We start from the raw sequence: 12,364 nt of genomic DNA, 5'->3' as shown, positions 1-12,364 counted from the left end.
ATTGTGTTAGCCTATCGAAATCCTATATTGACATTGCGGATAGGCTAACGCAATCAAAAATTAGTTGCTGCAACCAATTAAAAATGCTATGTCATATTTAACCATCTAATTTGCTGCAGCAGTCAATCTTTTTTTTCCGTGTATAAAAAAGAAAATAAAAGTATTATCATTTTTCTTATTTTTTAACACTAGTAAATGAAGATAATATTATAAGTATAACTTAATAAATATTATATTTACATGTATGTATAATTACCGATTTCATGTTTTTATTTAAACTTATAAATTTACCATGTGTACTTCTTTCATTTTATTCTATTTTTTTTCTTTTTGTTCTTGTTTTTTTCCATAGGCATTTATCTCCTCTCAAAATACATATCTATTATATATTCCTTCAGATTTTCTTTCTTTTCCTACATTTAATTGTAACCCATCTTGAAGATATTTCTCGATACTTTATTTTATCAACTATCTTCGTGATTGATTCAAAATAAAAGAACATTGCACATTGAGTTGTCGATATATCGCATGATTTCAACGAGCGATTCTGCTCTGCCTCACAAGGGAAACCAGATGACAGCATGATTTAAAGTTTCCTCGTTAATTGTCCACTCGATACACCGAAACGTGATGAATAAACTGATCCAAATATGAATTGACTCGGATTGTTAATAAGTAGAAGGAAAAATGATTGGTGACACGGTGCAGATCGACAATAAGGAGCTCATCGAATGGATCGATGGCATCCCATTTTCGAGACCCGCGAGAAACTTAACGAGGGATTTCTCGGATGCCGGTAAATTCGCCGATTTTAATGTCAAGAACGATTTTCCCGTCTTTAAAGATAAATTTAAAAGCAACTGCAATTAAACCTTGATTAATTTAAACTGCAATCAAGCAGAACTACTAGACTTAAAACAAAATTTCTAACTATATAATTATTTGTGATTTTTTCTACATTAAATGACAGAAATTTAATAATTTTATCATTTAGGGGTTTGATCGAATTTTGATTTAATAACTTACTTCTTAGCTTTTTCTGATTCTAAGAATTAGAAAAAGCTAAAGAATAGATTAAACCGAGTAGATTATATTTAATCTACATCAATAGAAATGAACATAATTAAGTTATTATAGTTATAAGTCATTACTCTTGATAGTTCTTACGGCGGAGGTTCTAAAATTATACTATCCTCGACACGTGGAGATTCACAATTATGTTCCGGCGAATAGCATAAACACAAAAAAGGAAAATTGGAAGATGCTAAATCGAAAGGTGCTCGCGAAACTTGATATGAAATTGAGCAGCGACACTATCCATCATCTGGCGAACGGGTCACAAGGCGCAGTTGAGAAGCTCTTAACGAAGCTGAGAGTGAAAGTCTTGAGGGATGGCGTTGAGATGCATAAACCGAAACTCAAAAACGTAGAAAGCAATATAGAAGGCAACGAAGCGCAGACATCATATATTAAATAATCACATTTACTTAACGATACTTATTTGACTAATTATATATTGTCTTGTTTCGCATACAGCACAGATCATTCTAGCAATATTACAACAAAATTCCAGTAATATTGTAGTAACTTGCAACGTTGCAGCAATATTGTTGTAAGTTTCTACATTGTATGGGTTTGGTTTTAATTTTATCGTACTTTCCATAGAAGAGAAGATTGGAGATAGCTCGTCAAACAGCCATCTCAAATTGCAAGTAGAAAGTCCAAATACTGATAACGAAACTAGTGAAATTAAATCATCGAAATTTACGTGTCTCAAACGAGGAATTTTCATCGTCTACAGTTGGATTTTTTGCTTCTTTCGTATATGGAATATCTTTAACTATTGCACACTTCTTCGTTTTCACAAGCGTGAGATATTTGATATATAAGTGAGACAATTTATGATTGATCAATTATGAATAAATTTTCAAACGCGTTTAAAGGCAATGCGCTCGCGAACGTCACGACGGAGAAGATTGAAGATGCAAATGTGCAACGTACAATTTATGCGGAGTTAAAGCAGGAACTGCGTGAAAAGGAGGAAGTGATAAGCACTTTGAATCACAAGATCGCATATCTAGAAAGTTCGATGAAGCTCAAGGATCTGCGCATTTCTAGTTTAGCGGCACAGATCCTACAAAACGCCGTCGAAATGGATCAATCAGCAAAATCGCAATTGGTCGATGGTGCACGCGTTAAATTACGTTCGCGATCGCACAATTTTCACGAAGACAAAGCAAATTAGAAATCCGTAGTAGCGCGAAATTCCAAACGTAGCTGTAAAATCAGAAATACAAAATTAATAAAATTTATTATATTATTTATTATATTACACTCTCCCTCTCTATCATGTCATAAGCCTTCATTTAAATTAAGCCATTTAGAAAAGAAATCAAGAATCGAATTTTATTCTAATACATAATTTAATTTGTCGGCTAACCAAACAACTCTACTTTAGATAACTCTATTTTAAATAAATAAACCATGCTCCTGAAAAAAATGTGTGCTTTTTAATGGGATAGGAGTGTTGTATCGTAATTTTTTATTACGTATTAAATCATTCTGTTTTGACTTCTTCAAACGATTTGATGAATTAGTAATTTATTCTTAAATTTAATTTTCAATTTATGTATAAATTTTAAGCAGAAGATTGTAACGTGTTCTCGTAAAAATTGTATATATATAAGAACTTATGACTAGTATTCTAATTTTATTCGTATATATCGTAAGATGTACGATTATTCGTAAATATCTACGATTTCTTGTAAATTTTATGGCTAGTAAGAAACTGTCTGAAAAAATATTGTATAAAGGTATAATTTGTTTTGTTTTCTATGTAACTGCAGTTCGTATTATCTTTCTAGTACATTTGCATTTCACTGACGCTTTCTTTTCATATCTATTATACATGCATTTTCTGTCCCGCTTTTTCCCGATTTCCACTGATGTTGCTCTTATTGTCCAGAACCATTGAAAGTATTATATATTTGCTATTGTTTTCCTGAATCCTTTTATATATTTATAAACGCAGCTTCTGCGACCGTGCAGCTTCAACAAAATAATATTTTGAAAATATATCTTGAAGAAAAATAGGAAAATAATAGCAAAGTCTTTCAATAATTCTGAAATGACAATAAGCGTGACATCAGTAGAAATCGAGCAAAAGCGGGACAAAAAACGGATATATCTAGATATGAAGAGAAAATATCAACGAAGTACAAACGTGCTAGAGAGATAAACAAATTGCACAGCTAAAAGAAGACCTAAACGTGTATAATGTAGGAAGCCTTCCTGCATTATAAAATTGTTAGTAAGGAAAAAAAATGTTAGTAAAGTTAATGTTAGTAAGGAAAAAAAATGTTAGTAAAGTAAATACTAGAAACTACAAGCTAATCACTCAAATATTTTTCATTCCAAGTCTTTTTTCTTCTACCGCACAAAACTTGCAGCAACATATTGTTGCAATATTTCTGCAATATTTAAGGTTGCAAGCATCTGTGACATACGGGTATGTTTATCCTAAAGCTATATGTTGTCACAATTATAAAATACTTTGTGTTAAAAATAGCCATTGAAAAATTTATTTTTAAAGAAAAATATAAGTGTAACAAAAGTTTAACTTTTTGATTTATTTTTTTCCTACTACATGAGGAATAATCAACAAATAAGGACATATAGATTTTACAATTTAATTACTTTTTGTAAATTTATTTCAAATAAGAAAATCATTTTTTAATTAATTATTTTTACATTATTTAATTTAGCATTAAATATAACGTAAAGTACATATTTTCAAAATTTCTTTTGAACGATTGCTGCGGTAATCAATTTTTTAGTGAATGCCTTCCCCTAAAAAAATATATAATATATGTATTATTTGATTGTTATAGTTGATTATTATATATTATATTAATGTATATTAATTCAATGCAATGCGAGTTATAACCATCATTATAAACATCATATTTACGCGGCCTGCATCGCCATTTACAATTAGTCATACTACATTTTGATTATTTACAGCTATTTTTTTATACAGGAAATTTTTTGGATGAATGAATTTGAGAACAATAATATTGCGTGTCAAATCAAATGTGTGTCCAAAAAAATTTAACATACATATATCTGATTAAAAAATGTCGGGTAAAAGAATTAGTTTTTATTAGGTTCTTCTACTTAGTACGTACTTCTAGTCCTTTTTTTTAGTAATCTCTAGTCTGAAATAATCTCGAGTTCATTCATTGAAAGAAGAACATGTGAAATTGGACCGTCCAAAGTTGTACCAAGAAAGTTATGCATCAAGGCCATTTTCTCATCATCGTTTCTCATCGCGAAAGGTGGGGATATCGATATTGTCCGTTCCTATACCTGAAAGGGGTCTGTAGACTGTCAGTAGTATACCGGCTCTTGGATCGTAACGGCATACGAAATACCGGAGAGCTTCAAAGAGAATTCTGCTATAACGGATGTGAGTACGATTATATGAATATATATATTCGATCTTTCCTTACAGTATATCTTTACAGCCATTAGGAGATTTATTAATAACTCATTCTACAAGACATAAACAAATATCATTTTACCTATTTTAGAGATATCATAGCAATAGGAACATTAAAAGATATATATAATACTTTAGATATTTTTGATCGTAAAATTTAAGAATAAGAAACTCTCTTTAATGTAATCAAAGCCAAAGTTGCTGTAATACGAATGTGTGATAATTATGCTTAGAAAAAATCTATACTTATACTTTCATCAGAGATTTATATAGTCAATATAGATTTTAATATGGTTTGCAGAAAACTATATTAGATTTGAAGGAAAACTATAGATCTATTCTTTTTAATTCAATTTCTTGCATGGTTTATTTTTTCTTTTTTTCTTCGATGTGGAGAGAAAAGGAGAGAAGAATCGTGGAAGAAGTTCAGTTAAAAACTACAAGTCTTATATTTATGCCATAGTCAAATTGGATTAATTGAAACAGAAGGTAGGAAATCTCGAAAAGGAGAAAAAAGATAAGTGGATCATATTCAACAAGTTTAACAAAATCAAGTTTGATTCATTAGCTGAGTAATTTTGTTGCATAATGAAAAAATAGGGGAGAGTATAATTGATTTTCTCAAGAAGGAAGAGGATTTCTATCTTGAGATTACAGATTCTAAAAATATAAGCAAGTGTAACTTCATTATTAAAGGAAGATTGAACAATTTAATTCGTTAATAATATAATTATGTTAAATATTCATACAATAATAATACATGTTAAATGTTATAGTTAAACCAGTAAATTTTGTTACTAAAATGTGTAAAATAATTAATGAAGCAAATAAATAGCAATAATTTATTGTTACATAATAACATGATTTTTATTTACTTGAACTGTGTCATTCTTTTTTAATTCTCTTTTATTATATTATTATAAAAATGTAATACTTACTGATTATCTTGCATTACATGATTTTAGTTGAAACAATTTCATAAATTAATTCATCCTATTTTACTTCGAAATTTACTTATTACAGAATCAATTATAATTGATTGTTCTTAAGATCATATTCATCATTTTACGAAAAGTCATTTTTTATATCGTACATCTCAAATAAAACTATTTCATTGATCTTATTCGATTTTTAACGAAGCGCACTAAAAAAAGAAATTTATTCTTCACACTGAAGAATAAATTCAATGGCTGCAAAACGGTATATAATGGTCAACGACCTTTTTATACGCTTTGCTGTCGCGTAAAATCCGGGTATACTTTCGACTCGTCCTAGTCAAGCTGGAAAAATGTAAGTGCGAAAATGTGTTAGGGTAAAAAATTCAAGAAGACGCACCTCGAGACTTTCTCTTTCTGTAAACCGGTAATAAGATTCACTACTTGAGAAATTATCACAAAATTAGCATAAGTTTTTTAATTTATCTCAATTGGCTTTTTATTAATTTTGCTATTTTAAGTGTATCTATGACATTTCTCTCTTTTTTTTAATGATTTCCTTCTTTTTACTTTTCTTTTTATAGTAAAAAATGTAACATTTTGTAGTAAAATTTTTTAGTAAAATAATGTAATATTTACAAATAATGTTATATGCGTAATTAACTAATTATTAATGTTTAATTTTAATGTGATATTTTTTTATTTTATATTTCATTTAGATATCATGATATTGACTAGCATTTCTTGCACGACGCTGCTTTATTGGACCGCGGCAATTGTATCGAGTAGTGCGATATTGTTCCTGGTCGGTCTTCGTCTGTACGTTTCCTACACTTTGGGCATTTGCAAGAGCAAAAATCGAATGGATAGTAAAACGATAATAATCACCGGATGTACCTCCGGTATTGGTAAGGAGACAGCGAGGGATCTTGCCAAGAGAGGCGCGAGGATCATTATGGCATGCAGAAACACGGATACTGCTAATCAATTGAAAGGTTTGGTAACTAAAACTCGTTTTTTAAATATTAAAAATGTTTAACAATAAAACAATGTATGCTTTATATTTTAAATAATATAAGGCGAAAATACACTTTTTTAGTATATTCTATGATAAATAATGTGTCTGAGATATACACATATATATGTTTTATATGCAGACGAGATTGTGAAAGAATCAAACAATAGCAATATTGTAGTCCGCAAATTGGATGTGTCATCGTTGCAATCGATCAGAAAGTTTGCCCAGCAGATAAATCAAGAAGAAAGCAGATTAGACGTGTTGATTCATAATGCCGGAACTGCGGAAGCTTTCAAGAAAAAAGTCACAGAAGACGGATTAGAACAGACTATGGCTACCAATTACTTTGGACCATTTTTGTTGACGCATCTTCTAATCGGTAAAAAATTATAACGCAATAAACATATTTACCAATTTATTTGTTAGGCAGTAATCAAAGCGAAAGGAAGTCATACTAAGCATTAAAATGTATTTTCGTTGCTTTTTCTAATTTTCTTCAAATTTTATTAATAAAAAATAAATATGGTCTCTTTTTTGTCCTAGCATTAAATTTCTCAAAAAAATTAAATATAAATTAATTTAAACAAGATAAAGAAAAATCTGTTATAGACATTAAAATTTTGTTAATAATCAACTGTCTGAGCCAAATTATTTCAAGTTCTTTTCATTTCTTCACAATTTTTTGAAATAAAGCTTATAATATTACAGTGATCTCTTTTTTTTGTCAGTCACTGTATAATAAGGGTCTGAAGAGATTAAATCGTAAGTACATAATTTACTACACAAAATCTATTATATAATGTTGAATTTTCGAAGTTATTAAAAATAAAACCTATTATGTGTGTAATATACATACTTATATGTATATTACACAGTATATATATATAACTAATAGTAACATAACGTTGATTATATTGCTGCTAATTGGTGTTTACTAAGTATATATCCAACAAATGCCCAGATAACACGTATGTCTAAAAGACGTCATGAAAACATTATACAGATGTTTTTTGGGACATACATATCTAAAAAAATTTTAAAAAGGACATTATAAAGACATTATAAAGATATCGTTCTAGACTTGAAGGTAACATTGTGTATTGTCCGGGTAGACTATAAAAAAGAAAATTACTGCAGTTGTATAATAATGCCGTCCAGTTTTTTTCATAATTTACATAAAATCTTTAGAAATAATAAATAGCGCTATTATATGATATCTACATTATTATTATTATTATTATTATACACGATCCAATAGATAAAGTAACTTTTTTATAGTTATGAATTATTTCACTACGAAAAAATCTTGTTATTTGCAGATTTATTGAAACGATCGAAACCAAGTCGTATCATAGTGGTTGCGTCGGAGCTCTATCGAATAGCGTGTTTAAATCTTGACAATATCAATCCAATATCGACCTTACCGGCGTATTTGTATTACGTGTCGAAGTATGCGGATATAGTCTTCACATTGGAGTTGGCACAACGTTTGGAGGGCTCGGGAGTAACGGCAAACTGTTTGCATCCCGGGATGATAAACAGTGGAATCTGGCGAAATGTACCCGCTCCGTTATCTTGGGGTTTGAACCTTATAGTTAAGGCTTTCTTCAAAACATCCGAGCAAGGCGCACAGACGACTATTCATCTCGCAGTTTCTGATGAACTTAAAGGAGTTTCGGGAAAATACTTCATGGATTGTGCCGTAAGAATTATTTTTGATCTTTTGAAGCTTAATCTTTTTCCAAAAGAACTTTCAAAGAAGAGTTTTCTTTAGTTCTTTTAATTTGACGCTAAAAATATTTTTCTTTTCTAAAAAAAAAATTCTTTTTAAGCACTCTATTAAATATATTTTAGGAATATAGATTATCAAACGCTGTGAAGGATCCTGCTAAAGGCAAAAAGTTGTGGGAATTAAGCGAGCCTCTGGTGAAGTTACAATCGTCAGACCCGAAGATTTGAGTGCGTGTATTTTTTGTAAATTTTTATATAATATATATTTGTCATTTGTTATATATAACGGTCTTTTGTATTTAAAATTGTAATAATAATTTTATAATTTGCCAGTATTATTTGCCTAATTAAAGTATCGAAACTTTAAATCAATAGATACGAGGGCAAGTCTATAAGTCCTTAGAAAATCTGTCAAAGGGCATTCGCAGTGTCATGTCACATTACTTTTTGACAAGTAGCATCTTTCAGCTGATTACTGTCAAATTTTGAGCGGAATTCATCGCATGGTTTCATTTCTGTAGACGATTAAAGCGAACAACCTTTGTATTTTTTGCAAAATGGAAAAAAACGAGTTTCAGTGCAGTGATCAAACATCTACATATGAAAGGTTTAATTTAACGCCGAAAGAAATCAAAGCCGAGTTGGATAATGTTCATAGCACATATCTGCATCAGCATTTGCGACTGTATACAATTGGGTGAATGAATTTAAACGTAGTCGTACATCCACATGTGATGCACCTCTTTCGGGATGTTCAATTGAGGCTGCTACGCCAGAAATCATCGATAAAATCCACAGTATTGTTTTGACTGATCGACGAATAAAAGTGCGCGAGTTTGTTGAGGCCACAGGCATATCACATGGCACAGTGATTTCAATTTTGCACGAACAATTGGGTATGAAAAAGCTATCGACAAGATGGATACCGCGTTTGCTCACTGTGGACCATAAGCGCGACCATGTGACGATTTCAAAACAATGTTTGGAGATGTTTCAACGTAATCCAGATGAATTTCTGCGTCGATTACTGTGGACGAAACATGGATCCATTACTTCACACCCGAGACGAAGGAACAGTCAAAACAATGGACTTCACCGGGTGAACCAGCTCCGAAGAAGGTGAAGACCGTGAAGTCGGAAAGGTGATGGTCACAGTTTTTTGGGATGCACGCGGTATAATTCATATCGATTACCTTCCGTCGAAGCAAACGAATGGTGATTACTACGTAGCCTTATTGAACCGTTTCAACAACATTTTAAAGAAAAAACGTCCCCATTTGGCGAAGAAGAATGTGCTCTTCCATCAAGACAATGCACGGGTTCGCACGTGTTCGGCACCGATAGCCAAATTCAACGAATTCCGCTACGAATTGCTTCCCCATCCAGTATATTCGCCAGATTTAGCCCCCTGCGACTATTTCCTGTTTCCAAACCTGAAGAAATGGTTCGGAGGAAAGAGATTCATCACCAGAGAGCAGTTCATCGCTGAAACAGAGGCTTATTTTGAAGGATTGAATAAATCATATTATTTGGACGGCTTGAAAAAGTTGGAGAATCGTTGGATCGAGCTGAAAGGAGACTATGTTGAGAAATAAAAATGAATCGATCAAAAAAAATATGTTTTACTATGTTTTTCTAAAAACTTATTGACTTGCCTTCGTATTAAAAAATAATTTTGCAAATATTGTTTTATTTGCAAATATGAATTTTTCAGAAATAAATTTTTATTAGAAAAGAAAACTTTTTTTTATATAAAACTATAATAAAAATGTATTTGCATTTATTGAGTAATAGAATTGATGCATGTTTCTTTTACTTAATAACGTAAGCAAGTCAGCATATATATTACATGTTGTGAAATCGATTTTAGAAATTAAACTAATTTCTATTTTGGATTTAAAGGAAACAAACTATCCCATTTTTGCATTCTGTCGGGATAAAGTCCTGTTTTCATTCTTGGTTCTTCAGTGATATCTAGGTAGTTGTCTCTTTCTAGTAGATATGAATCCCATGTAACATTCTCCGCCAAAGCTGGAGACACCGGCTGTCCGGTTTGAACGAAGTTCGACCACATGCTTGTCATAAGTTCCATTATAGGAATTTCCGGATCATCGTCTTGGAGGAATGGGAATTTGACTTTCATAAAGAACAGATATTGCAAATCGTCATGATGTGCCACTCCTAGAATGATAAAATAAATAACAAATTTAGTAAATTATACATATAATTTACGTAGAAGTTAGATAAAAATCAAACCGTGAAGAATAAAACAGTTCCCAGACAAAAATGTCTAAAATCGGGTCATAAGACGTTTTTTTGCATCTAAAAGACGACTTAAAAACGTCTTATGTTACAATTTTAGACTTTGCGTTGTTTGGATTTGAACAATTTGAATCTTACAGTAAAATACAAATAGAAATAATACCGTTTGGTGTGGTTTTGTTCCACATAACAAAACTGTATCGTCCTACATAAGAAGACATATACAAGTAGACAGGTTGGTCGGTGTTTTCTGCGATCACTTTTATAGCACGATGCAATGGAAATATAACTATGCTGTCGCTATTGATCTGAAATACACACACAAAACATAATTATATATGAGTTACCTAATTTTATTTATGCTGGTACATTAATTTATCAATTGTTCCAAATGTTATTATTTCATTTTTTATTTGTAACAATTTACGTACATGTGCGAGACCATCGTAAGTATTTGGACCGATCGGTTGGTCGCCAAAGTAAAATTGGCGTAGTTCGGTACTTATGTTTTTGGATCGAGGTGTATCCCGCTCGTACATGAAATTAATCGGTGCGAGTCTATACCAGTCATTGTTCAAATCGTTTACCATCGAATCATTCCCGAGTTGATGTTGCTCGTTAACATCTAAAAAGATGATATATTAATAATATATATACTTATTAATTTCAGCCATCAATTTTAACTTGGAAATTGAATGGAAATTACAAGAAGATACATATACAAAAGATTCTTACAGGCGACTACACCGTCAAACTCGTTTTTAGTAACTCCTGCAATCAACGGCACCTTATGGAATTTCCCTTTTCTAATTAGATCAATAGGCTGTTCGGGCAGGAATCTTTCCACGCCGTGAACCTCAGGTTCCACTACGGGTGTCCATATCATAATTGGATGACCATACCACTCCTAAAATGTCATAGTATGTTAAAAAATACTTTTTTTTATCTAATCATTAGTTTGAAAATAAACTAAATCTTTACGAATCTTTTTTTTTATTTTTCTATGATATTTTTTCGTTTTTTTTAATTTATATTATTCGACAGAAAAATTATTCACTAAATACCAACTAATAGTAACATAACGTAAATGTTATAATTTTACACTTAATATAAGTATAATATAAAATATAACAAATGTATATAACATTTATATTGTTGAGTGTGAAATAATAACATTGATTTTATGTTATTGCTAATTGGTGTTTACTGGATATATCTAATCTTATTTACTAGATCTTATTTATTAATCTCGTCTTATATGTAATATTTCCCGGGAAAAAATGTTTCATATATAATTATATATAATTATATAAAAAATTGGCATATTTTATATAAAATTATATATAATTATATATAAAATGTCTGTTTATATAACATTCTATTCCGGGTTCTTACAAAGAAATTGCGTATGGTGTCTGTAAAGTTTTCCACTGGTTTGGAATTTAAGCAGATCAACATAGAGCCAGTGGTATCGGTTGGACAGTCTAATAATTCGGCTTGCTTCTTCGCCAAATGCAGCTGTTCGGTCGGATACGGTTCTATCATCATCGAGCCGCTCATCATGATTGCTCGATGGAACAATCCTTTGGACATTGGTGAGACCATGTGCAACAATACGCTTATTCCACCAACGCTATAGCCGGATATAGTAATGTTATCGGGATTGCCGCCAAAGGCGGCTATGTTCCTCTGGACCCATCGAAGCGCCACAACTTGATCCTTCAGGCCCACATTACCCGGTGCCTTCGAATCGCCCGTGCTCAGAAAGCCTGACGTGGATAAACACAAATAGGTTCTTAAGAAAAGAAGTTTTATTAATTCTTTGAATTACTATAGTGATAAAATCCCGATTAATCGTTTTACGAATCACTACTCGGAAAAAAATGTTTCATATATTATATATATAATTATATATAA

At 31.1% G+C, this 12,364-nt stretch overlaps 4 protein-coding genes and 1 pseudogene across 4 annotated transcripts in view; 4 read left to right on the top strand and 1 right to left on the bottom strand.

The window, feature by feature from the left end:
* The first annotated feature begins 522 nt into the window (after positions 1–522).
* On the top strand, positions 523–2,283 carry LOC108730876 (sperm flagellar protein 1). Its single transcript, XM_018460817.1, has 4 exons — positions 523–796; positions 1,161–1,445; positions 1,666–1,869; positions 1,944–2,283. The coding sequence occupies exons 1-4, from the start codon at positions 688–690 to the stop codon at positions 2,243–2,245; spliced, it is 900 nt and encodes a 299-aa protein (XP_018316319.1). The 5' UTR covers positions 523–687; the 3' UTR covers positions 2,246–2,283.
* A 2,122-nt stretch (positions 2,284–4,405) lies between these two features.
* LOC108730874 (retinol dehydrogenase 14) lies at positions 4,406–8,438 on the top strand. The gene is made up of 5 exons (XM_018460815.1): positions 4,406–4,468; positions 6,156–6,431; positions 6,594–6,833; positions 7,774–8,156; positions 8,309–8,438. Exons 2-5 carry the CDS (start codon positions 6,161–6,163, stop codon positions 8,411–8,413), a joined length of 999 nt encoding a protein of 332 aa, XP_018316317.1. The 5' UTR covers positions 4,406–4,468; positions 6,156–6,160; the 3' UTR covers positions 8,414–8,438.
* A 179-nt stretch (positions 8,439–8,617) lies between these two features.
* LOC108730835 (uncharacterized) lies at positions 8,618–9,326 on the top strand (annotated as a pseudogene).
* On the top strand, positions 9,322–9,780 carry LOC108730834 (histone-lysine N-methyltransferase SETMAR-like). Its single transcript, XM_018460761.1, has one exon. The coding sequence runs from the start codon at positions 9,331–9,333 to the stop codon at positions 9,778–9,780; it is 450 nt and encodes a 149-aa protein (XP_018316263.1). The 5' UTR covers positions 9,322–9,330.
* A 202-nt stretch (positions 9,781–9,982) lies between these two features.
* The window catches only part of LOC108730872 (esterase FE4), a 5,293-nt gene continuing 2,911 nt past the window's right edge, over positions 9,983–12,364 (bottom strand). The window contains exons 4-8 of the mRNA XM_018460812.1: positions 11,843–12,216; positions 11,183–11,354; positions 10,879–11,072; positions 10,611–10,755; positions 9,983–10,366 (exon numbers count right to left, since the gene is read on the bottom strand). Coding sequence (XP_018316314.1) covers positions 10,071–10,366; positions 10,611–10,755; positions 10,879–11,072; positions 11,183–11,354; positions 11,843–12,216 — 1,181 coding nt within the window. The 3' untranslated portion in view covers positions 9,983–10,070. The remainder of the gene's footprint in view (positions 10,367–10,610; positions 10,756–10,878; positions 11,073–11,182; positions 11,355–11,842; positions 12,217–12,364) is intronic.

Source organism: Mycetomoellerius zeteki, unplaced genomic scaffold (genome assembly GCF_001594055.1).
Source record: "Mycetomoellerius zeteki isolate Tzet28-1 unplaced genomic scaffold, Tzet1.0 scaffold98, whole genome shotgun sequence".
In the NCBI taxonomy this organism is placed as follows: Eukaryota; Metazoa; Arthropoda; class Insecta; order Hymenoptera; family Formicidae; genus Mycetomoellerius; species Mycetomoellerius zeteki.
Note: the sequence above shows the minus strand (reverse complement) of the source record. Positions and strands in the feature narration are given on the sequence as shown.

Excerpts from the sequence above, each read along its gene's own strand:
- LOC108730876 (XM_018460817.1), top strand. The coding sequence starts at position 688 with ATGATTGGTGACACGGTGCAGATCGACAATAAGGAGCTCATCGAATGG. Across the intron at positions 1,446-1,665 it reads CGTAGAAAGCAATATAGAAG|AAGAGAAGATTGGAGATAGC; the intron begins GCAACGAAGCGC and ends TACTTTCCATAG. Across the intron at positions 1,870-1,943 it reads ACTTCTTCGTTTTCACAAGC|GCAATGCGCTCGCGAACGTC; the intron begins GTGAGATATTTG and ends ACGCGTTTAAAG.
- LOC108730874 (XM_018460815.1), top strand. The coding sequence starts at position 6,161 with ATGATATTGACTAGCATTTCTTGCACGACGCTGCTTTATTGGACCGCG. Across the intron at positions 6,432-6,593 it reads TACTGCTAATCAATTGAAAG|ACGAGATTGTGAAAGAATCA; the intron begins GTTTGGTAACTA and ends TTTTATATGCAG. Across the intron at positions 8,157-8,308 it reads AATACTTCATGGATTGTGCC|GAATATAGATTATCAAACGC; the intron begins GTAAGAATTATT and ends AATATATTTTAG.
- LOC108730834 (XM_018460761.1), top strand. The coding sequence starts at position 9,331 with ATGGTCACAGTTTTTTGGGATGCACGCGGTATAATTCATATCGATTAC.